Below are 25,833 nucleotides of genomic sequence, written 5' to 3'. Positions count from 1 at the left end.
AAAGAGAGTCAATGGCTCGACTATATAATATTATCTTTAAAAATTAGCTATTGGCTATTGTTTTTAATGAATCCTTCGGATTAACACACATTTGTTGACTATGAGGTTTGTTGTCATGCTTTTACGTGTGTTCCTTTTTTATGTCCTTACATACCTTTTTTATCTATGAGTTTTTTGTTTTAACAAGTTTTTTAGGCTACTATCGATTTAACAAAAAATATTATTTATTATTTTTAAAAAGTGTCTTAAAGGTACTGGTTTAGAAGTTGCAAAATTGTGGCTTGAATAATTTGGCAGAACTGCGGGCATTTTTTTTTCCAGACTTTTTTTTCTCCTGGCGGGGGGGGGGGGGGGGGGCGGACTAAATTTTCCGTGTGAGGGGGAGGTAAATATATTCTATAATATACATTTTGTTCGGAGGGGGGGGGGGGCTGTAGACGTTCCTCGGGGGTTTCTGCCCCCCACCTCCGAACAGATGCCTGAAAGCATCTGACTGAAGAATGGAGGTATGGAACAATAAATAAAGGTGCATCCCCTTTTGTGACTGTGTTTAAGGGGCATGTAAGGTACGAACTAGTATCGCGTTGAAAGAGTTCTCTACACCGACTTGCCGATTCCCATATAGGTTTGTGGAGAGGGGGGGGGGTGGAGGTTCTTATTGCAGGTCACTGACCCTTCACGGTATTTTGCAAGTCCGTCGGAAACCGATCTAGAAAACAGCTAACTATAAAGCCTGTGTAGAGTCCATTAAGGCATCTAAAATCGTGGTTTTTTTTTTAATTAACAAAAATTTTTTGGAGGATAATCGTATTTAATAGATGGAGGATGGTAACACTGTGGGTCTTTATTTTTGGTGGTTGGGGAGGGGGGAGGGGTCTATACTTTAGTGACGATGTGGGGGGGGGGGGTAAAACATAAGCTAAGTACAGCGTGACGTCACTTATGATTGACCAGTAATTATTTAAGTATTAAAACAACAATTCTCTTTAATGACCTGATGAAGATTGTAATCACTTTTTTTTTGCTTTTTAAAGACCGATTAGCTATCGCCTTGTCAGGTAGATAATCAACAGTCCAACAACACACCTGTATTATCTACCTGTCGGTGGGTGGGTGATAACGTTGCTGTCGCCGTAGTCTTGAGTTTGGTACGCTGATACCTTAGACATTGCATGAACAGTTCGTGAACTGAACCGTAAAAAGTACCCCATTTCAACAAGTTCGTTAAGTGAAGTTTTGGTTTTTGAATAATTTTGGCTCGAATTTTTAACAAGGATTTATACTTTCAATGTTTGGTACAGTGCTCTGTGATCAGGACTAGAGCCCTTGGATTATAATTTTATCGCGTTCGGGTCAAAGTGATTAATTAATTTAAAGATGGAGATAATGAACGTGTATGTGTTGTTGTGTGTTTTCTGTACCGCGCTTGTGAGAAGTGAGGGGATAAATTCGACCTTTCTAGAAGATATTGGTAATATAACCACAAATGCTGAAAATAATCAGTTCAATCGATTATTTGACGGGTAAGAGGAGCAGTACCTTGTATCGTATACCATCATGATATATATATATATATATATATATATATTATATATATATATATATATATATATATATATATATATATATATATATATATATATATATATATATATATATATATATATAACACATGAATTATGTAAAGCCTATACATATATTTATGCATACATATAGAGGAATGTCTCTACATATATATGGCTCTATATTTATAACAATATAACTTTATGTATAGAAATAGGCATACATGTATAGACATATATATATATAAATATATATACATATATATATATATATATATATATATATATATATATATATATATATATATATATATATATATATATATATATATATATATATATATATATATATATATATATATATATATATTATATGTGTTATAAACAGTTTGAAATCGAAAATTTGCCCTGAGGGGGCGCCAAATTGAAAGTTTGTCCCCGGGCGCCGGGAATGGTCGCTACGCCTCTGGGCATCGCGCTGACCATACTTTATCTTCATATACTTTGGTAAAATATACATACATATATATATATATATATATATATATATATATATATATATATATATATATATATATATATACACATATATATATATATGTATATATATATATATATATATATATATATATATATATATATATATATATATATATATATATATATATGTATACATATATATGTATGGCGATATATAAAATTTGTCTCAATAGCCAATTGCCAGAATTGAGAGATGAGTAGTCATACTTTGACTCACTCTTGGCTGCCTTCAACAACATGGAGTTTTATTATCATACACTAAGAATCTGCCACCTCACTATTTAAACTTTAAATCTAACCACCGATACTTGTCGTATCTACTTTAATTCAGGCATTTGTCACGGTTATTATTTTATCATGGTATCAGTTGCGGAACAATATCGATACGTATTAATAACTGACGATATCACCAAAACGTATCGATACCGTCTTATGGCTGCAGATCAAAAATACTTCGGTGTTAAAATATAGGTCTTGGCCTATGTATGAGTCAGAAGAGAATATTCAAAAATTAAAAATGTTAGAATTGCACAATGACATGAAACGAAAGTAGGATTGCACAACGACATGAAACGAAAGAAGTCTGACTTTCTGATAGGCAAAGACCTGAGTTTAATCGACGAGTTCATTCAGGGTTTGGTTTATACGGTCCTACGCTGTTTTAGAAAAGGGCCTTTTATCAGTCTAGGTATCGGCCTATGTGTCCTTATCAAACAATGTTTCGGAGACTGGGCGAGTTCAGCTGAAATAAGATTAGCATAGGTAGTAATTAATAATTCATTAACTTAAAGTCAATTTTGATAACTTTAAATTGCAAACTTCAGTTGAAGAAAATGTTCTTTTAAAAGGCGTATTAAACATTTGTGGACAAATTTTACCACAAGATTCAATCACTGCAAGAGCCCTCCCCGCCCCCCCCCCCCCCCGACCCTACCTCAAAAAAAATTGGCCTCAGAATACAAAGATATGGCCTGTGATTATTACAGATATTTTTCTCATGTAGGAGGGGGGGGGGGGGGGGCACTAGAAACTTTCGGGGGACGGACTTAATTTTTCATAGAGGGACGGGATCGACCACTGATTATAGTATTTGGTATATACACTTTATTTCGTTCAGGAGGGGGGTTTAACGTTTTTCGGAAGGGGGGGGGGGCGTCTCCCCAGCGTCCGCCCCCCCCCCTCCGCATCTTAGACAATGTGGGAAACAGCAGGATATGTAAAGTATAGGACAGGGGTCCTTAATCTTTGTTCCATCGACCCCCAGGGGTTGGGCGATTCAGTCTCAGGGGTTCGGCGGAGGTCAAGACACACACCCGACTCAAAAGATTCACGATCGGATTTTGTCAGTTCCGATGATACAATTTATTAATAAGAAAGTTTCAGTGAACGCGCATACAGCGGCGTAGCCAGGATTGTCTCAAGGGGGGGGGGGGGGTCCAATTTTTTACCCGGGGACAAACTTTCGATTTGCACCCCACCCCTCAGACTTTCGATTTGCACCCCCACCCCTCATACTTTATATATATATATATATATATATATATATATATATATATATATATATATATATATACCGAGGGGTCTATGAGGGGGGGTTATGACCCCCCTCCTACCCCCCTGCCTACGCCACTGCGCGCATAATGAAACTGTTGAGGCTCGGTACCTCCAAAATTGTTAAGAACCACTATTGTAAGGTTATACTAAACCATGGTGTCCAATCAGAATTCCTTAATGTAAAATCAATTTTGAGATTGTTTCTTAATTTGATGTTTCCAAGTTGATCTGGAGAAAGTTCTTTAGCTCAGCTGAAAAGGATAAAAATATATGATTTTAGAACAACAATAACTCAAGATAAATTTCGATCTTTTAGTCTCATGTGCACAGAAAGTTACAAATAACACAGTTTGTCATTGGATAATGTAATCAGTGACATAATTTAGCAAAACCCTGGGACGACAATTGTTTTAGTTTGATTTAATCCTTTAATCCGTATGACATTTTAAAGAGATTAGATAATAAGCCTTTGTAGATTTAGCTTTAAATTTCTTTTCACTAAAGTTCGCAAGTTGAAAGTTATTATCTTAATTGTATTTCAGTTTAACCCGACCCTCTAGGTATCAGAAAATCATATTTGCAACTGATATATAGGCCTAATGTTTTAATATCTGGGCTTATAAGGGGCCGTAAATCTCACTTAGATTAGAAACGTTTCAGGCTTAAAAGTCAATCCTAACCAATCTTTGTATGTTTTAATCCTGCCTAATAAACAAGTCAAGAATCCTTAGATTCTGGGATTTACTAAAGTATTAAGCAAATGAATCGCATTTCTTTTAAACATATGCTTAATCTTTGTATTTAAGTTTTTTTTTTAGTGATTTGAATTATTTGAAGGCAATTCTGCCCCAGTCATCGTGTTCTTAAGGGCAAAAAAAAAAAAGAAAAGAAAAAACGGCATGGTCGAATGGTAGAGAGATCGACCACTAAACTGAAAGTCTCGAGTTTGTATCCATGGCTAGAGTCTTAGCATATCCCAGAGTCAACCCAGCTTTAATGGGTACCTGACTTACGTTAGGATACATAAAAATGCCTGAGCACACTATCCTCTCATATGCCAAGGTCACAGAAACAGGTGAACTCTACTTCATCTGCCCGTGTGGACCGCCAGGTTCGAAAAGTAGATTTAGTTTTCAAGCGTGTTGTTTGTATCAATGTATTCAATATCCCTACCAGTTTTTCGCAGGAAACTTCACCTGCCCAGTGGGCAGTGAGCTTCCATAAGTAGCTTTACGTCACTTTACTTTTTAAAGGACATTGTTTGCATCAATGTATAAAATGTATTCCACTTTCCAGACAGCTTTTCTCTAGGAATTTCACCTGCTTCTATCGGTAACTTTACTTTTTAAGGGCAGTGTTGGCATCATGTATAAAATGTATTCCACTTTCGTACCAGTATTTTCCCTGGAGACTTTGGTTCCGAGACTGCTGGGGGCTGTAACACAGGTCTACACTGTCCCATCGTCTCCACGCTGCACACTACAGAGACTCTCCGTGTTAAAAGGGCTAGCACAGCGTCAGCTATGGGCCATTACGTGTAAGTTGTTGTGGTTACGTCACAAGGTGGGGTCGTGGGGGGGGGGGGGGGGTTCTGCACCACGTAACACCATTTAGGGGTTGACACCAACTAAAAAAAACGTAAAATGTACGGTCAGAACAATTTTTTAAAGTTAAAATAATACGACAATACAGAGAGTGGTGACACCAAATCGGAAATAGGAAATTATTTGATGGAGGGAGGGGTTGGCACCTTAGTTAACGCACAAGATGGCGTCCCCCCCATTGTGGCGCCACAGAGTTTTTGTACTACATATTTCACTCATAGTCTGTCACAAGATTTAATAGGACTCGAATAAATTCTCCTAAAGATAAGTAGAGTCAATATGGCTTCGGAAAATAGGGCACCCGTTGATACTGTTCCATTTATTATGACCTGCTACAAAATACCTCTTTTTTTAAAAATAGTCTTTTTTATCTCAGATCATGATAAAAGGAACAGTATTCACGAGTGCCTTATTGTCAGAAGCCATACTGACGGAGGCATTTTATCGCAGGACATTTTTTACAGGACTGTTTAGATGGGAGTCATTTTGTCACTGTTAGTTGTTTTGTGTCACGCTCCATAAATTTCAACATTCAAACCTTAGTTCCATAGTTGTGATTATTCTACTCAAAGAGCGGGCGATTTTAACAGTGTTAACGGAGGTCGGCCAGAGTTTCTTCCATGCATCTCTTGGGGGGGGGGGGGGGCGGAAACGAGATGGAATTTATATACTAAACATATACTTTTACTAGTGTCCCCTCCCCCTCTCCCCCCCCCCCCCCCCGGAAAATGTTGACCGCCCCCCGAAAATATTAAGTGCCACCCCCCCCGGAGAAAAAGGCGGCGTGACCGGATCGGTTAAGCTCATGATTGCTGAACCGAGAAGTCCCGAGTTCGAACCCCCAGGCCGATGAGAGAAAACAAAAATGTCCGGTATTATTAAAATGTAATTTAAAAAACTTCTTTGTTTTGCGTTCTTAATTAACTGTAATATTTCGTGTATTTCCCCGAACACAATTAAATATTAAGTATCAACTTAGGACTCTGATTACAGCCAGTTTTTTACAAGCTTTTATTTAACTCACTTCCTCTGTCGTCAGTCTGTCGACAGTCTGTCTAGACGGAAACGCAGGAGTGAAAATTCGGACAGTTCTACTTGACCGACACGATTCACAGTTGGCACGTGGGTCAAGACATGAAGACAATGCAATCTGAAACTAAATTTGACTTAATTGGATGCCTAATTGATTTTTTATGAATTAATTAAAATTTGGACCGAATTAGTAGGCATGTCTAGCCAACCACACCACACGCGTCATCAATAGCTGCGCCATCACGACCACGTAATGGCTGCGTTCAAAAACCATTGCGCGCCTACTGAACGTGATGTTCAGTAGGCGCGCAATGGTTTTTAGTCATGTAACTCTAATTATGTAGATAAAACATGTAAAGTACTGAAAAAAAATTCTTAAAAAAACGTTTTAAAAACAAGCTTTATGTAATGATGCACTAAAAAAGTAGAAAATAAATTATAGACTACTATTAAAATAACTATAAAGAAAAGCGTGGGTGTCTTCCTTAACATTTGTAAAGGTATCCAATAGATACTAAAGTGACCCACGCTTTTCTTTATAGTTATTTTAATAGTAGTCTATAATTTATTTTCTACTTTTTAGTGCATCATTACATAAAAGCTTGTTTTTTAAAACGTTTTTTTATGAATTTTTTTTACAAGCTTTTATTTAACTCACTTCCTCTGTCTGTCGTCAGTCTAGACGGAAACGCAGGAGTGAAAATTCGGACAGTTTCTACTTGACCGACACGATTCACAGTTGGCACGTGGGTCAAGACATGAAGACAATGCAATCTGAAACTAAATTTGACTTAATTGGATGCCTAATTGATTTTTTATTAATTAATTAAAATTTGGACCGAATTAGTAGGCATGTCTAGCCAACCACACCACACGCGTCATCAATAGCTGCGCCATCACGACCACGTAATGGCTGCGTTCAAAAACCATTGCGCGCCTACTGAAAGTGATATTCAGTAGGCGCGCAATGGTTTTTAGTCATGTAACTCTATTGTAGATAAAACATGTAAAGTACTGAAAAAAATTTCATAAAAAACGTTTTAATAACAAGCTTTTATGTAATTATGCACTAAAAAGTAGAAAATAAATTATAGACTACTATTTAAATAACTATAAAGAAAAGCGTGGGTGTCTTCCTTAACATTAGTAAAGGTATCCAATAGATACTAAAGTGACCCACGCTTTTCTTTATAGTTATTTAAATAGTAGTCTATAATTTATTTTCTACTTTTTAGTGCATAATTACATAAAAGCTTGTTATTATAACGTTTTTTATGAATTTTTTTACAAGCTTTTATTTAACTCACTTCCTCTGTCGTCAGTCGTCAGTCTAGACGGAAACGCAGGAGTGAAAATTCGGAAACTTCTACTTGACCGATACGATTCACACTTGGCACGTGGGTCAAGACATGAAGACAATGCAATCTGAAACTAAATTTGACTTAATTGGATGCCTAATTGATTTTTTATGAATTAATTACAATTTGGACCGAATTAGTAGGCATGTCTAGCCAACCACACCACACGCGTCATCACCTTCAATAGCTGCGCCATCACGTAATGGCTGCGTTCAAAAACCATTGCGCGCCTACTGAACCGTTCAGTACGTGAACCGTGAACGTGATGTTCAGTAGGCGCGCAATGGTTTTTAGTCATGTAACTCTATTGTAAATAAAACATGTAAAGTACTGAAAAAAAATTCATAAAAAACGTTTTAATAACAAGCTTTTATGTAATGATGCACTAAAAAGTAGAAAATAAATTATAGACTACTATTTAAATAACTATAAAGAAAAGCGTGGGTCACTTTAGTATCTATTGGATACCTTTACTAATGTTAAGGAAGACACCCACGCTTTTCTTTATAGTTATTTAAATAGTAGTCTATAATTTATTTTCTACTTTTTAGTGCATCATTACATAAAAGCTTGTTATTAAAACGTTTTTTATGAATTTTTTTTTGTTAGATTTGCTACCCAAGAACAAACTAAAAGGTCCCCAGCTAACGAGCCCCATCTGCCCGGGAATTTTTTCCATTTAGTTCGCGAAAATACAACAGAAATGCGCCCAATGTGTTAAAAATTTATTTAAAACAAAAAAGCAACGCTTTTTATAGAGGTCGGCCTGGTTGTGTCGACGAGGCTCATGGTTGATAAGCAGGAGAACCAATGGAAAGCCAGATAGAAGTCCTAATTTTATGGAGAAGTCAACAATAATGACCTGGCCACTCACTAGCCAACCGCGCTGACGCCGTTGTCATAGAAAAAAAAGAGTGCCATTGTTTCAAACAGGGTTTCATTCAATTTTCTTCGGGGGGGGGCCTTGAATTTTCAGTGTGGAGTACTTGAAACTTACTGAGGGGAGGTGTTAAGACATTGTTATAATTATATACTTTTATATATATTTTAAAAATTTCGGCCTGATGGTGTTGAGTGTGGATCTAGAGAGGGAAGTGCCCCCCCCCCTTTAAGACTCTGGTTTTGAACCATCCACCCACCAAAATCTTTAACTAGACTGGCTTACGAAATAGCTACACAAAAAACTTTTCTGTATCTAGATATCAGGTATTTCAACACTTTCACATGGTATCAGCTGACATTGTAAGATAGGTGTATTGTGAAATTTGAGTGCAGATGACTGGCGAGTCGTGTTATCAAACTTGTTTTAATGTTAAGTGTTTAAGCTATCAATAGAGCTCTCATTAAGGACCTTAGCTGGTCAAAAAGGCATGTCATAATACCAGAGGCGTAGTTATGTGAGGGCGGGTGGGGGTGGCCGTCCCGGGGTGCCAACCGGGATAAAAAAATTAAAAAAAAAACGCAACTAGAGTTGTAGGACTAAATGATACACAGTCGAAGTTTTAAAACATAGACTTCGGCTCGGCTTCGCTGACTAACTTAGCTATTTTAAATTTTGTGACATAACAACAATAGTGTCTAGTAAAATATGATCGTGGGGGGGGGGGGGGGGGGGGGGGGGAGGGCGCTTTTCGCATATGTGTTGTAAATTTGATAGTTCACCCCGGGCGCCGAAATGAGTCGCTAGGCCTCTGCATAATAAATGGAACAGTATTGAAAGGCGCCTTATTGTCCGAAGCCATATTGCCTTTTGTTATCTTTGTGAAAATGCATGCGAGGTCTTATTCGTGCGTGTGACAGAATCTGAGTGAAATATGTAGTACAAAAACTCAGTGGCCTAGTTATATTTTCTATAGCAATCTAAAAATGTACAATTTTAGTTTTATGACATTAAAATTTTGAAACTTATAGCGATACGATCAAGCCATTTATTTAAAGTACTTCTTGCTCGGTCTTTGATTTATTAAAATGCCTTTTTATAATGACTCCTTACAAGCAGGGGCGGAACTACAGTGCCGCCAGACCCCGCAATGCGGGGGGCCCACGCCGTTTAGGGGGCCCACAGCCGCCCATAATCATTTTCTTTATAGTTAAAACAAATTAATTTTCTTGCATTTTTGACCTGATGGTTGTTTTGAAAAAAGAATACTAAAGCTGCGGTTGGAGTATCTTTATTCTATTGACACCATCCACGCTCTTGTATATTCTTTTTCCTACAATCAAACACATGCTGTTGTCGGCTGAATTCTTTTGAAAAAAAACGTCCATTCCCCGAGAGGCCGCTAGATATTAAGACGGCTTTTTGAGACCATCCCACATTCGGTATTGATGGATAAAAGTACATCGGCACTTTGTTGTCCCTTTTAAGTTCCTTTCTCAAACCGCCCCTCCCGCTCTTAGCCTTACAAGAAGCGAATAGATAGCGCCCCAACAACTAAGCTGGCTCGTGTCGGTGATGGTGTGGACTAACTAGCGCCCCAACAACTAAGATCCAAGAAATAAAGTGCCGACATTGTTTACGTTTAAAAACCATTGTTGCTAGAAAACAAGGCAAACGTCTAAAATAAATACATGACTAATAACGTGAGATATATATATATATATATATATATATATATAATATATATATATAATATATATATATATATATATAATATATATATATATATATATATATATATATATATATATATATATATATATATATATATATAATATATATATATATATATATATGGGGGCCCAAAAAATTTTTTGCGGGGTGGCCCATTTTATCTAGTTCCGCCACTGCTTACAAGTACTCTTTACAATGACTCCTCACAACGACGCTCATCGTGATTCCTTACAATGACTCATAGCAATGACTCCTCCCAATGGCTCTCATAATTACCCCTTAAAAAGACACATCGAAATGACTCTCATGATGACTCATCAGTCACTGACGCCTCATAATGGCTCATCACAATGACTTTCATAAGACTCCCATAATGACTCCTAAAATGACTCCGCACAACAACCCCTCAGAATCGCTAGCTCACTATGACTCTCGCGATAACTTCTCTGCCTTTGACGCCTCATACTGACTCATAAAATGACTCCGCACAGCAACCCCTCAGAATCGATACCTCACAAATTACTCTCAAAGTCCCCTGTATTTAACGCCTCCTAAAATAACCCTCTAATACGACTACTCACACCGACTCCTCACAATGACTCACTGTGACTCCCCTAGTCTTTGACGCAATGGGTAAGCCTGGTAACGGCATCCTGCAAGGCAACACGCGACTCATGGGCAACTACGACCAGTGCCGGTCCATCTCTGGGGTCACTGACCTCAACCAGGACATCCAAGGTGTCTTCGTGGAGTTCACATTCAGGCTTCAACTTCCGGCAGGTGTTCCCAGTGCCTCGGGGATATTCGTAAGTCATCCCTAATTAATATTAATTAGCTATTTAACTAGAAGTTAAGTCCAACATATATGATATATATATATATATATATATATATATATATATATATATATATATATATATATATATATATATATATATATATATATATATATATATATATATATATATGATGAATGACTAAAGTTTACCAAATGCCTCAGGGATATTCGTAAGTCACTTCTAATTAACTAATTTGATTAATTAGCTATTTAATTAGTTAGTTGCTTACTTCAAGCAAGAAGACATCTTGATTTCGTTAAGACGGAGAATCCTATGACCAATGATTAAAAATTGCCCAGTACCTCCATTTTTGTCGGTTACCGGCAATTTTCCCGGCAGTCCCCCATGGCAGTCCTGCCTCTGTCAGCTGCTTCCCCGTCCTGCGCCTCCACGTCTCCCTTGGTGTTCCCTGATTTCTTTTTCCTTGAGGCATTCAGTTTAGCGCCATTCCTGAGATATCATCTGGATTCATTCTTAGGTTGTGCCCCATCTATTACCTACTTCTTTTTTCGATTTACTGGATTGCCCGCTTAAGTAACACAAAGAGTTTAGTTCAAATATAGAGACATATTCTATATGTATTCTGGTGGTTTGTTATATAATCCTTGCTTATATTTACACTGACCGAGGAAGGCCGTTGGGTTCATGTAGGTAGATTGAGATAGTTGGGGAGGGGTTGGGGAGAAATGTAGAACAGGCAATAGCTCAAGCACATTGCTTTCACATACAGAAAAGGAAAACACTAAATACGTCAAAATAAAGTTAAGCAAACAGAAAATTACGCTACCAAAAAAAAAAAAATGCGCATCCGGTAATTACGCAATTATTGAAATTTGGCTAATTAATTTTAAAATGTAAAATTTAAATTAAAAATAGGCTTCGTCATAATTAGTTTTTAATTCATTATCATCTTCTCCCGTTTGCTACCAAGGCATATAAGGCAGATAAAGTAGAGTTTATTTTTTTAAATAACCTAGGCATACAGGTGGATAGTTTAAAAAAAAATAGCTTTTACATAAAGTGAGTCAGGAACCTATTAGAGCTGGGTAGACTCAGAGAGTTCTACAGATTCGAACCCTGATGCAAACTCGAGACTTTCATTCTATCTCGCTTTTGTTTTACTACCTGGTATAATTTTCAAAATAAAAACATTTGTGTTGTTTTTCTGTGTCTTGTCAGCCCAACCAAGACACGGGACTTCCGGTTCTTCTATGGGGCGTCTGCTTGCCGGCTGGGTGTGATTTACAAGACGCCACTGTTATTGGGAAACAAATAGCAGGCATGTTATTTTTAAAATTATATTTTTTCCCCAAGTTTTCTCTTTTCGTTTTTAAAATAGATCTTTTATAAAGCTTTTCCACTCCATAATTTTTATATTTGTAAAGTGCTTTTTTAAACGAATACATTATTTTAATTCAAATTTATTTTTAAATATCCATTCTATGAATTAGTATTTAAAATTATTTTCACGTGCGTCGTTAAAAACATAAAGCTGATTTCAGAGTAAATAAAAACTTCTTAAAATAGTACATGTATTTTAAAATTTATTTTTAAAAAAAATTAGATACAATGTCTAATTACCAAAATATGCAATAATTTGATTTAAGTGTAAAGTGCTTTTTAAAAACGCTTTCATTATTTTAATTTAAATTTATTTTTAAATATACATTCTATGAGTCAATATTTAAAATTATTTTCACGTGCGCCGTTAATTAAAAACACAAAGCGGATTTCATGATAAATACTTTTTAAAATAGTACATATATTTTAAAATTTATAAAAAAAAAAAGAGATACAATATCTAATTACCTAAATATGCAATAAGTTGAGTAAAGTGGTTTGATTCAAAATACTGTGTTATTAATCCTAAAATTGCATATGTTCCGTGACTTTATTATATCAGTTTCTTTCATTTCTTTCTTTGACTAGAATCGCTTAACATGACCCACAGCGGTTCTTTTTTGTTTGAAGACAAGGACCCACTGAAAGACACTTGTTTCATTATTGCCATGTAAGTCTATTAATAGCTGACGGGATTTGCCATGTAAGTCTATAAATAGCAGGCAGGATTTCCCACTAGGCGACATCAAACTGAAGAAAAACAAATTCTATAACCATTTTTAAATACGGAAAGTAATGCTGAGGTTTTCAAAATATAATTAAAAAATTGAAACAAAAGTAATGTTTAAGATTTAAAATGTACAACGTTAGATTTTATAATTAAAACAAAAACAATTCAACTTACTTGTTTTTTGTTAATGGAAGTTAAGACTAATTATAATTAAAGAAAAGCTTCTCATTCATTTTCTTTTATGTAAAAAGTATTTTATGTAATAAGCCGGTGTATTTTTTGAACGAGTTTAATCTACATTAAAGCGTCGTCTTTGGCGTGCTTGGCTGTTTCTGTTTCATCGGCACCATCATCGACGTCTATGTGGTCAACAAGCGCTGTAAGAAAGATAAGAAGAAAGGCCGAACCCAAAAGACGGACGCAGGTAGCGATGCCCAGGAAACACAGGGGCAGGGAGACAACTCTATGGGGACTGAAGACTCGCGCGTGAGCTCGGCGCCCAAACTTGAGCCTCATTATACGAGTATACGTGAGGGGAGTGAAGCTGAGGGGGTCGGGAGTAAAGACGGTGAGTGAGGGGGGGGGGGGGTCGGGAATAAACCTGTAAGTTGGGAAGGTGAGGGAATAAAGACGGTGAGTGGGGGAGTGGGAGGGAGTAAAGACGGTGAGTGGGGGAGAGGGAGGGAGTAAAGACGGTGAGTGGGGGAGGGGGAGGGAGTAAAGACGGTGAGTGGGGGAGGGGGAGGGAATAAAGACGGTGAGTGGGGGAGGGGGAGGGAATAAAGACGGTGAGTGGGGGAGGGGGAGGGGGAGGGAGTAAAGACGGTGAGTGGGGGAGGGGGAGGGAATAAAGACGGTGAGTGGGGGAGGGGGAGGGAGTAAAGACGGTGAGTGGGAGAGAGAGGGGGGGTCGGGAGTTAAGACGGTGATTGCGATAGCAGGTGTGTGGGTCATAATTTAAGTAGATAACGTTCGAACCTAGCAATCCATTGCTGTAGATAAAGTAGAGTTCACTTCTTTCTGTGACATCGGCACATATTCTTTCTTATATTCACTCGCTTCTACTTCGTTTACATCATTATTTTTATATCTAAAACATTGCATGTTTAGATGAATGTGAAACGAAGTTAATATAATGTTATTTTGTTTTTGTTTAATGCCGTTAGTTCCTGATGGTGTACCAAACGAAGAAGCAAGTGCCACTAAAAAAATCGGTAAGTTAGTCCAAACAAAGTTGCCGTAACATCTAGTACTAAACCTAATTTTATCTAAGGGAGCTTACTCATTGTCTATCTACCAACACTAACAGCACCAAATTTTGTCATGCTTGTTACAAAAACGCAATGTAAACCAATATGTAGGATCACGGGACCCTGGGTTCGAAACCACACTAGGAGTTCTTTTGATGGATGGAAGTCCAGAAACGATCCCTCTTGGAAGTTGTCCATAACTGACGTAATGCTAATTAGCCTATCCCCCCCCCTCCTTTTCCCCCCATTACACTTTCTACAAAAGAATCATTAGTTCGATTTCCTAAAGCGAATTAACTTCTGAGTCTTCTAAGTACTGAAGGATTACTGAAACAGCTCGGGGGAAAGTGTAACCGCATGGGCATAGGTGCTGACCACATTATCATTTCATACACCGATCTCAGAGAAACTGCTTAGCTCTACTTCATCTACCTTATGGACCTTCACAGTCACCCACATAGCCACCCACACAGCCAGCCCCCCACCCCCACACCCACCCCAACCCCCATACATCCAAGCATACACTAAAACACCCACACCCGTATACACTCACATCAAATGTCGAGCGGACCGGGCACCTGTGAATAAAATTATTAATATAAGCTCTATATGACCCATCATCTCAGGCATCGCTGGAAGATTTTTCCTAGCGTTCTCCATCTCGACCAATCTCCAAGAGATCCTGGCCGCCAAACACTCGCCCTCAGACATCCACTGTCTGCACGGCATCAAGGTCATGAGCATCAGCTGGGTCATTCTGGGTCACGTCTTCTTCCTGACTCCACATTTTGGTGAGTAGACCTACTTCATGACTCCACATTTTGGTGAGTAGACCTACTTCCTGACTCCACATTTTGGTGAGTACTTTTGGATACCACATTTTGGTGAGTAGACCTACTTCATGGCTCCACATTTTGGTGAGTACTTCATGGCTCCACATTTTGGTGAGTACTTCATGGCTCCACATTTTGGTGAGTACTTCATGGCTCCACATTTTGGTGAGTACTTCATGGCTCCACATTTTGGTGAGTAGACCTACTTCATGGCTCCACATTTTGGTGAGTACTTCATGGCTCCACATTTTGGTGAGTACTTCATGGCTCCACATTTTGGTGAGTACTTCATGGCTCCACATTTTGGTGAGTACTTCATGGCTCCACATTTTGGTGAGTACTTCATGGCTCCACATTTTGGTGAGTACTTCATGGCTCCACATTTTGGTGAGTACTTCATGGCTCCACATTTTGGTGAGTACTTCATGGCTCCACATTTTGGTGAGTACTTTTAGATACCACATTTTGGTGAGTACTTTTTGGTACGACATTTTGGTGAGTACTTCATGGCTCCACATTTTGGTGAGTACTTCATGACTTCACATTTTGGTGAGTACTTCATGGCTCCATATTTTGGTGAGTATTTTTGGATAATACATTTTGGTGAGTACTTTTTGGTACGACATTTTGGTGAGTACTTTTTGGTACGACATTTTGGTGAGTACTTTTTGGTACGACATTTTGGTGAGTACTTCATGGCTTCACATTTTGGTGAGTACTTTTTGATTCCACATTTTGGTGAGTGCTTCATGGGTACACATTTTGGTGAGTACTTCATGACTCCACATTTTGGTGAGTACTTCATGGCTCCACATTTTGGTGAGTACTTCATGGCTCCACATTTTGGTGAGTACTTTTTGATTCCACATTTTGGTGAGTACTTTTTGGTACGACATTTTGGTGAGTACTTCATGGCTCCACATTTTGGTGAGTACTTTTTGATTCCACATTTTGGTGAGTACTTTTTGATTCCACATTTTGGTGAGTACTTTTTGATTCCACATTTTGGTGAGTTCTTCATGGTTCCACATTTAGGTAAGTACTTCTTTCAATAAACAGACTTTTTTCAGAGGCAAGAAAATACAGACCAACAAAAGGCAATGTTAATGTTTTAAACAAGGACTTATAATCTAGTTAACATTTTTTTATTGTGATGTAAATAAACATGTAAATATCACAGAACTATAGAGCCTTCACCTTGATAATGTTTATAAAAAAACTCCACTAATTTGTGTTTACTTTTCTAAAGATTTTACCACAGTGTGATTGCTTATTTCTTACCTTAACTCTCCCCCTTCCCTCCAGCTAATCTGCTGACCGTGAACGACATGTCCAAGTGGTGGTCATTCCAAGGAATCACCAATGGTGTTTTCGCTGTCGACACCTTCTTCTTGATCAGGTGGGTGGTATCTGTAGCTCAAAATGACATCTATCACCGCATGCTTTTCAAAAACGTATTTAACCCAGCTTTAGAAAAACGATTAAAAGAAAGAGTCGTTTTCCTCCTATATGATTTCACGTGCGAGTTTATAATAAGACATATTGAAATTTGGCGTCATTAGGTGGGGTGATACCTGGTGTTGTTCACCCCCCCCCCATCCCCCCACGTATATTAAAGCTAGTGATGTGGCTACAGAGACGTAAATTAACAGGTTATGTTCCTGTGTACAAATAATCCAATCATCGTTTGTTAACTTTTAAATAAAAAATCAACACTTCGGGCACACGATTATTGTTTCATCATTGTTTTCATCCATCAGAGCTAACTTCAAAACCAAACTGTACTGAGATTGTGCGCCGTAACATGGCATTCCTAAGTCTTCACTTCCCTCCCTGAAATACATACATTATCAGAGGCATCACGATGATGTGTGGGGGAGGGGGTGTGACAGCATGACATAAACCTACTCACTAAAGAGAAAATAGTGCTACATCCAGCTGTATTAATTAGCGACTATAGATAAACATGGTTACCATTAACTATGAACCCTTTAAAGCAATCATATATATATATATATATATATATATATATATATATATATATATATATATGATGCCGACCTAGCGACGCCACTGTACATTAGCACGGATGATACAATGATATATATATATATATATATATATATATATATATATATATATATATATATATATATATATATATATATATATATATGTGTGTGTGTGTGTGTGTGTGTGTGTGGTGTAAGTGTGTGTGTATGGCGTAAGTGTGTGTGTGTGTGTGGTGTAAGTGTGTGTGTAAGTAACAGATATAGTGTATTAGCTAACTTATGAGATAACTTGCTGTCCCCAGTGGCTGCCTAGTGGCGTACCTGTTCTTAAAGACTGCCAGGAGAGCAGGAGGCTTAAAGTGGAAGCACATGGTACTGTACTACGTCCATCGTTACCTCAGGTATTCTAACCAATCAACCAGTCATTCCATCAGCTGTCGATAAATTAACTAAGATATTTTAACATTACTTTAGATATACTAACACCAATCAACCAGTGAAGCCATCAGCTGTCGTTAATTAAGTTATTTTAACACGTGATAACCTTCAAATATATCGTTAGTTAAGGTATTTCAACACAAACTAACAAATTGCTTACCGGTAAAAAGACAATGGCTTAGTAGACTAAGTCACTCGATAGATACATTTTCTCCCATCACAATATCGCCCCCGTATGTCTTGTTTAAAACTTATATCCTAACACAACGACTCTCTCTGATTTGTTTAATTTATCTCCCCTAGGATAATACCTCTGTATGACTTTTTAAAAAACTCCCCTCTATATCTTATTGAAAATTTGCCTCTCCTAGCTTACCACCCTTGTATGACTTATTCCATCCCCCCCCTCCATGGATAACACCCTCCAGTATGTCTCCTGTAAATTCCCCTAATGTAATACCCCTGCATGTCTTGTTTAAATCTACCCCCAGTTAATGCCCCTGATAATTTTGTTTAAATCATACCTCGGATAACAACTGCTCTAGGTTTTATTTAAATACCCCCCCCCCTGGATACCGCCCCAATTTATTTTGTTTACCCCCCCCCCCAGGATAACACCCTAATTTTTTTTTAAATCCCCCCCCCCCCCGAATAACACCCATTTTTTTTTGTTTACCCCCCCCCCCCCCAGGATAACACCTTAAAGTTTTGTTAACCCCCCTCCTCCCCAGTATAACACCCTAATTTATTTTGTTTAAATCCCTCCAAGTATAACGCCCTAACTTATTTTCTTAAAATCCCCACCCCCCAGGATAACGCCCCTGTTTGCACTAGCCATGCTCTTCTACACCGGCATCACCCCTTACCTTGAGAGCGGACCTTTTGCTCGAGAAGCGCATGACCGTGACGTCGTCTGCAGAGACACCTGGTGGGCGAACATTCTGTACATAACTAATCTCCTAGACGACCCTAACGCAGTGAGTACAGGTTCAAACATTCTGTACATAACTAATCTCCTAGACGACCCTAACGCGGTGAGTACAGGTTCAAACATTCTGTACATAACCAACCTCCTAGACCCTAACGCAGTGAGTACAGGTTCAAACATTCTGTACATAACATTCTCCTAGACGACCCTAACGCGGTGAGTACAGGTTCAAACATTCTGTATATAACCAACCTCCTAGACGACCCTAACGCGGTGAGTACAGGTTCAAACATCCTGTACATAACATTCTCCTAGACGACCCTAACGCGGTGAGTACAGGTTCAAACATTCTGTACATAACTAATCTCCTAGACGACGCTAACGCGGTGAGTACAGGTTCAAACATTCTGTACATAACCAACCTCCTAGACGACCCTAACGCGGTGAGTACAGGTTCAAACATTCTGTACATAACCAACCTCCTAGACGACCCTAACGCGGTGAGTACAGGTTCAAACATTCTGTACATAACCAACCTCCTAGACGATCTAACGCGGTGAGTACAGGTTCAAACATTCTGTACATAACCAACCTCCTAGACGACCCTAACGCGGTGAGTACAGGTTCAAACATTCTGTACATAACCAACCTCCTAGACGACCCTAACGCGGTGAGTACAGGTTCAAACATTCTGTACATAACCAACCTCCTAGACGACCCTAACGCGGTGAGTACAGGTTCAAACATTCTGTACATAACCAACCTCCTAGACGACCCTAACGCGGTGAGTACAGGTTCAAACATTCTGTACATAACCAACCTCCTAGACGACCCTAACGCGGTGAGTACAGGTTCAAACATTCTGTACATAACCAACCTCCTAGACGACCCTAACGCGGTGAGTACAGGTTCAAACATCCTGTACATAACCAACCTCCTAGACCCTAACGCGGTGAGTACAGGTTCAAGCATTCTGTACATAACCAACCTGCTAGACGACGCTAACGCGGTGAGTACAGGTTCAAACATTCTGTACATAACCAACCTTCAAGACGACCCTAACGCGGTGAGTACAGGTTCAAACATTCTGTACATAACCAACCTCCTAGACGACCCTAACGCGGTGAGTACAGGTTCAAACATTTTGTACATAACTAACCTCCTAGACGATCCTAACGCGGTGAGTACAGGTTCAAACATTCTGTACATAACCAACCTCCTAGACGACCCTAACGCGGTGAGTACAGGTTTAAACATTCTGTACATAACCAACCTCCTAAATGACCCTAACGCGGTGAGTACAGGTTCAAACATTCTGTACATAACTAATCTCCTAGACGACCCTAACGCGGTGAGTACAGGTTCAAACATTCTGTACATAACCAACCTCCTAGACGACCCTAACGCGGTGAGTACAGGTTCAAACATTCTGTACATAACTAATCTCCTAGACCCTAACGCGGTGAGTACAGGTTTAAACATTCTGTACATAACCAACCTCCTAAATGACCCTAACGCGGTGAGTACAGGTTCAAACATTCTGTACATAACCAACCTCCTAGACGACCCTAACGCGGTGAGTACAGGTTCAAACATTCTGTACATAACCAACCTCCTAGACGACCCTAACGCGGTGAATACAGGTTCAAACATTCTGTACATAACCAACCTCCTAGACGACCCTAACGCGGTGAGTAGGGGTTCAAAGTCTAGAGCCATATATGTCTGTTTCTTACATGGATGATTTCTGTGATGATCAGGGTCAGAGGTTAGAAGGGGTCGAAGTGGTCGGCGGTAAAGCTCATGGTTGCTAAACTGAATAGTCTCGAGTTCGAAAACCCGGGCAGATGAGGCTGAGGGAAGCCACTCTTCTAGGAGAGACAACTCCAAAATCAAACAACTGCGGCCTTGAAGTTTGTTCTTGGTTGGACAAAGTCTTTGGAAGCAAATGCAAAAAGAAAAGCAAGCTGAAATCGGAATCAATGGCCTCAATAACGCATAACCATGACCCGAACCATTAGAGCCACAGTGCTAGAGAGAGTACACTAGCTAGATGTGTCATACCTACTCACTTCATGAAAAAAGGCTTTTCAGAACAATATTGTTTTATAATGTATCTTAGTTGAAAATGTATTGATATTCGGGCTAATTGTCATTATCAGAACTACGACATAATTGACTTATCTGTTCTAATAGAATGAAGCATTACTGTTTAGACAAGTTGCCAATCGAAATCACTGTATACTTCTTTAGCTTAAATGTATCCTAGGAGAATAGGCTTTGTTATACAGACACATTTTTGGTGTAAAGTTATATCATTCTTTCCAAGTTGGACCATACACTAGTGTTTAGACCAAGCGTCAATTTCACAAACAATCCCTATATATTACTGAGTACTGTGTTCAACAGAATCACACATGTGTGTTCAGACCACATCATAAATTTATGTCACGTGTTTCAGTGTATCAACTGGTCCTGGTACCTACCCAACGATATGCAGTTCTACGTGGTTGCCCCCCTTGCTCTCATCCCAATGGCCTTAGGGTAGGTTCAGCCAACAATTTGAACACTTCATCGATATTATACATTGATTTGCTTTCTGACTCATCTAATTATCATAGCTGACTAAAGTGACATTAACACCATTAATGTAAGCTTTAAACACACTTGATTTAACTCGTTCAAACAGTGTCGTAAACATCTATTTAATTGTGAATTCAAATATATAAATATATATGCCCTATAATCTATATATTATTATATATACATAAATATCAATATCAATATATATATATACGATTATATATATATATATATATATATATATATATATATATATATATATATACATATATATATATATATATATATATATACATATATATGTATATATAATATTATTACAAATATAATATATTATATAAGATATATATAAGCTATTATATAATATATATTATGTTTACATGGGGCCGCGTGGTCGGTGGGTAGAGCGGAAGACAGCTAACCTGAAAGTTCTCGAGTTCAGATTCTGAGCACGAGTCGGTAATGCGTCTTTGGAAAGTAAAGGCCGCTGGGCATAGTGCTGACCACACTCTGCATACGCCGGTGTCACAGAAATAAGTAAATTCTACGTGATCTGTTTTTTACCTACACAGACTGGTTATTACCTATACAGACTGTTTAAACTAGCGTCTGTTCATTTTCAGACAACGGGTCATCGGTTTACTGGTGACATTTCTACTCGTGGCATGTCACTTTACCACCAACGCCATCTTACAGAACAAACTTCACACCAGCATCTACAGGTATTTCTACGTCTTTAGTATGCCCGTAACGTCTTGATGTTGCGTTACCTTTAACGTTTAATCAGCTTCATTAAGGCATTTCACTTAAATTAACCTGGAAAGCTGATTTTTTTTATCTGTACGATTCCTTATAGTATTGGCTAGTTAGTTACCCGATTATTATTATTGACATACACCAAAAATGTGTTTTTGTGTGTGTATATTTTGTTTTCAGTGTATCCTTGGGAAATAAGAATAAATCATAACTTATGTTGAAACAAAATTATGCAATTTAATTATTTATGAATTAATGTTATGAAATATGCAGCTTTAGAGAACAACATATTGTTTTTTCTAGATGGCGATATTTCTATTGCCATGTATTACCATCCGATGTATGACTTTTGAAAGGGGTCGTCCATAAATGACGTCACACTCGTAGGGGGGAGAGGGGGGTCGGTAATTTTGTGACGATGTGTGATGAGGAGGAGGGGGGGGGGTTCAGATGGTGCCACGTCACACTTTTGCTTTATAGATAAGAAATGTTAGAAAACGAATTTTAGACCTTATTTAGCGTTTTAGATAACTGTTTTAATAAATTATAATAGGAATTGGTTAAAATACTCTATTTTGACATTTTTCAGACACAATTTTGGAAAAATATCGATGTTTAAAAAAAATTCAACTGCAATTTTGAAGGGGGTTGTAGGCTGAGGTGTGACGTCATTTTGGGGGGGGGTCTGGCTTTTTGTGACAACGTGTGACGGAGGGGAGGGGGGAGGTAAAAGTCGTCCAAAAAAGCGTGACGTCATTTATAGATGACCCCAAAGTAAAAAAAAAATTATTTCCTGTTATTTAATTTGGAACATTTATTTTTATAGGCCTATTTCTTTTCTCGTAAATGTTTTTTTCTTTACATAAGCTATCAGCATTGCATAGTAAAGACTATGTTGTTTACTTTTTAATATTTGAATTACTTTAACATGTTACAACGAAAAAAAATCTTTTTTTATAGTTGCCAAACATTTTAATAAAAATAAATTCGTCCATTCTTTCTTTAAAGCATAAAAAACGTACAATCGTATATTTATTTTTAAACAAGTTAAATTAAAAGACTAATATTATTTTTTTTAAAAAACGTTATTTATTACCCCTTAGTGAATTTACTCACCAATGCCAATAATGCCATCGGTCTTTAAATAAGTTTAAACGTCCTTAAATATCTGTGTCGTAGTATGCCGTCGTTCTGTTTTTTTTTTGTGCAATGTAACTCCAATGTATTTTATCAACCCACCCCCCCCCTACCCCACCCCCTACAACCAGGAACGTCGACAAACTTGTGCCCAACATCTACATTAAACCCTGGACCCGTGTTGGACCCTACGCTATCGGCATCATTCTCGGCTTCATCCTCTTCCAGACTAAGTGCAAGGCTCGTCTTAAAAAGGTACGCCGTTGTTTTGTTTTTTTATATAAATAAGACGGTCAGTGGCGTAGCGAGGTCGGGTGTCACCCGGTGCGGCACTTAATGGTGTCACCCCCCCCCCCCCAGAGGCGTGGCGACCCTTCCCGGGGACAAATTTTTCGATTTGCACCCCCTCAAACTTTCAATTTGCACCCCCTCCCCCTACCTCAAACTTTCGATTTGCACGATTTGCACCCCCCCCTCAGGTTTTTCTCTATATATTTTGCTATTTTTTGCCTTGGTGTCACCCCCCTAAGTGGTGTCACCCGGTGCGGTCTGCACCCCCCCTTCGCTACGCCCCTGAAGACGGTTATGGTGTGTATGTGGGGGGGGGGGGGGGGTTAATGGTGTAGCAGGTGTTGGGACTGAATCAGTTATTCACCAACTGGGTCAATTCGATGCTCTATTAGATAACTCCTTTATTAATTTTAATATTCGACGTGATATCCCCCAACACAATTAATTATCACGTATCAACATTTTATGCGCCAAATGGCCACCTGACTCCGATTTCAGCCTGTTTTCCTTTTTGGAAGTGCTATCTTAACCTTTGTCCTTCCAAGAATAATCTGCAGGGTAGCAGATTTAAAAAAAATAAATATATATTTTAGAGTTTTCTCGCCTAGATGAGTTGCTGTCTCCAGTTAACGAACCTTATCTACCGGGGGTTCGAAACTCGAGAGTTTTGGATTAATAATTATGTGCTCTTCCGCCTGACCACTCTGTCCCTTTCTTTCTTGAGACAATGATACAAAAATATAGCTCTAGTTATTGTACAGATTATTAAACCTTGTAAGGACCTTAACTCTAAACTACATTAATGGGCGGTAACCCTCGGTTCCGAAGTAATATAAACTATTGAGGCCCTCTTCAGAATATCGTTGCCGAGAAAGAAAAAAAACCCTCAAATAATGTACATTATTGTTTATTTTCTTCTACAAATTAAGTTTAAGTATCAGACCTGAATATAAATAAAAATGCGGCCAATTAATTAATATAAAAAACCGGGAGTGAACTTGACTATAAATTCATAATATAACCGCAAGTTTTAAGTTGGCGCATCTATTAGAATCAGAAAAATTATGGAGAGGCGGAAATTTCTTAAAAGTAGTGGCTTAACCAGAGTTTACGAGAAAACATCAGCTCTACGCCCCTCGGCCCACCACGCCGATGGAAAACAAAATCTCTTGAATCATCATTTACTTACACACTTGCATTTTCATTTATTTATTTTTAAATAAAATTGTAATTAGACGTTTTGAATTACAAAGGTTTTTAAGAAACTGGAAATGGGATACCGTTCTCGGTTAACGGATATCGTTCTAAAGCTGCATGAAACCTACGTATGCATGAAGTTTCGTCCATCTAAATGGAACCGTACTTAAGTTGTGTTCACACAAGCGGAGTTTCTGTTGGGCGTCTCTTCGATGCTTTTACCTATAGCCAGTGTCCGCTTCCATTTCCATTCCAGGAAATTTTAAGTGCGCCCCACCCTTATAAATTTCAAGTGCCCCTCCCCCTTATTCCCCCCTCCCCCTTATTCCCCCCTCCCCCCTCTTTCGCCCATAGAAGATTGTCTCAGAGATACACTGTTTATAAGACCATTACACACACAGGCGTAGCGAGGGGGGGGGGGGGGGGGGCGGGGGACATATGTCCCCGGGCGCCGACCTTAGGGGGGGGGGCGCCAAATTGAAAGTTTGAGGGGGGGGGTGCAAACCAAAAGTTCGAGGGTGGGGGGGGGGGTGCAAATCGAAAGTTTATCCCCGGGTCGCTACGCCTCTGATTACACATTTATCGTTTTTTTTCTTCACACATCCCTAGGTTTACGTTTTCCTGGGCTGGCTCATCTCGGCGGCAGGGGCGTTAACTATCGTCTACATCTCCTACGACAACGTGAAGGACTACGGGATAGCGAAAGCCACCTGGAGCTATCTGTCGGCGGACGTCTATGAGACGGTCAAGATACCTGTCTGGTCGCTGTGTGTGGGCTGGGTCATTTTCGCCTGCGCTTCCGGTTACGGGGGTGAGTTGGATTATGCGGAGGGGGAGGGGGATATGTTTGGGGGGGGGGGGGGGGGGGTCGTCCATAAATGACGTCACACTCGTAGAGGGGAGGGTGGGGTCCGTAATTTTGTGACGGTGTGTGATGAGTCGGTGGGGGGGGGGGGAGGGTGGGGGTTCAGATGGTGGGACGTCACACTTTTGCATTATAAATAAACCGGGAGTGATCTCCCCTAAACTTTCTCGAATATTCTTATATAAAATAACAGGGGATGGGAACTCGGGCTATAGACATGATTTTTAATCCATTTTAAATACTTAAAGTTTTAAAAATAGAATAAAATCTCGTAGACAAATTAATTGCACACCAAGTGAACGCCCAATAAAAAAGCGCATAATAGTGCGCAATATTATTAGTACTTTTAAAATTTACATTAGTTTTTTT

The 25,833-nt window shown here is 38.7% G+C and overlaps 1 protein-coding gene across 1 annotated transcript; it reads left to right on the top strand.

Moving 5' to 3' along the window:
- Positions 1–5,061: 5,061 nt before the first annotated feature.
- On the top strand, positions 5,062–25,410 carry LOC131932378 (nose resistant to fluoxetine protein 6-like; the record flags this gene model as incomplete). The annotated part of the gene is made up of 14 exons (XM_059289300.1): positions 5,062–5,193; positions 10,883–11,070; positions 12,283–12,382; positions 13,033–13,114; positions 13,480–13,742; positions 14,341–14,388; positions 15,051–15,215; positions 16,563–16,656; positions 17,572–17,670; positions 18,519–18,684; positions 21,097–21,179; positions 21,842–21,940; positions 23,243–23,366; positions 25,209–25,410. Coding segments are annotated over exons 2-14 (1,702 nt in total), but the record flags the coding sequence as incomplete, so codon positions are not given.
- Between the last annotated feature and the right edge of the window lie 423 nt (positions 25,411–25,833).

The sequence above is a fragment of the Physella acuta genome, unplaced genomic scaffold (assembly GCF_028476545.2).
Source record: "Physella acuta isolate Inbredline_101_S28 unplaced genomic scaffold, ASM2847654v3 ptg002153l, whole genome shotgun sequence".
Lineage (NCBI taxonomy): Eukaryota > Metazoa > Mollusca > Gastropoda > Physidae > Physella > Physella acuta.
Note: the sequence above shows the minus strand (reverse complement) of the source record. Positions and strands in the feature narration are given on the sequence as shown.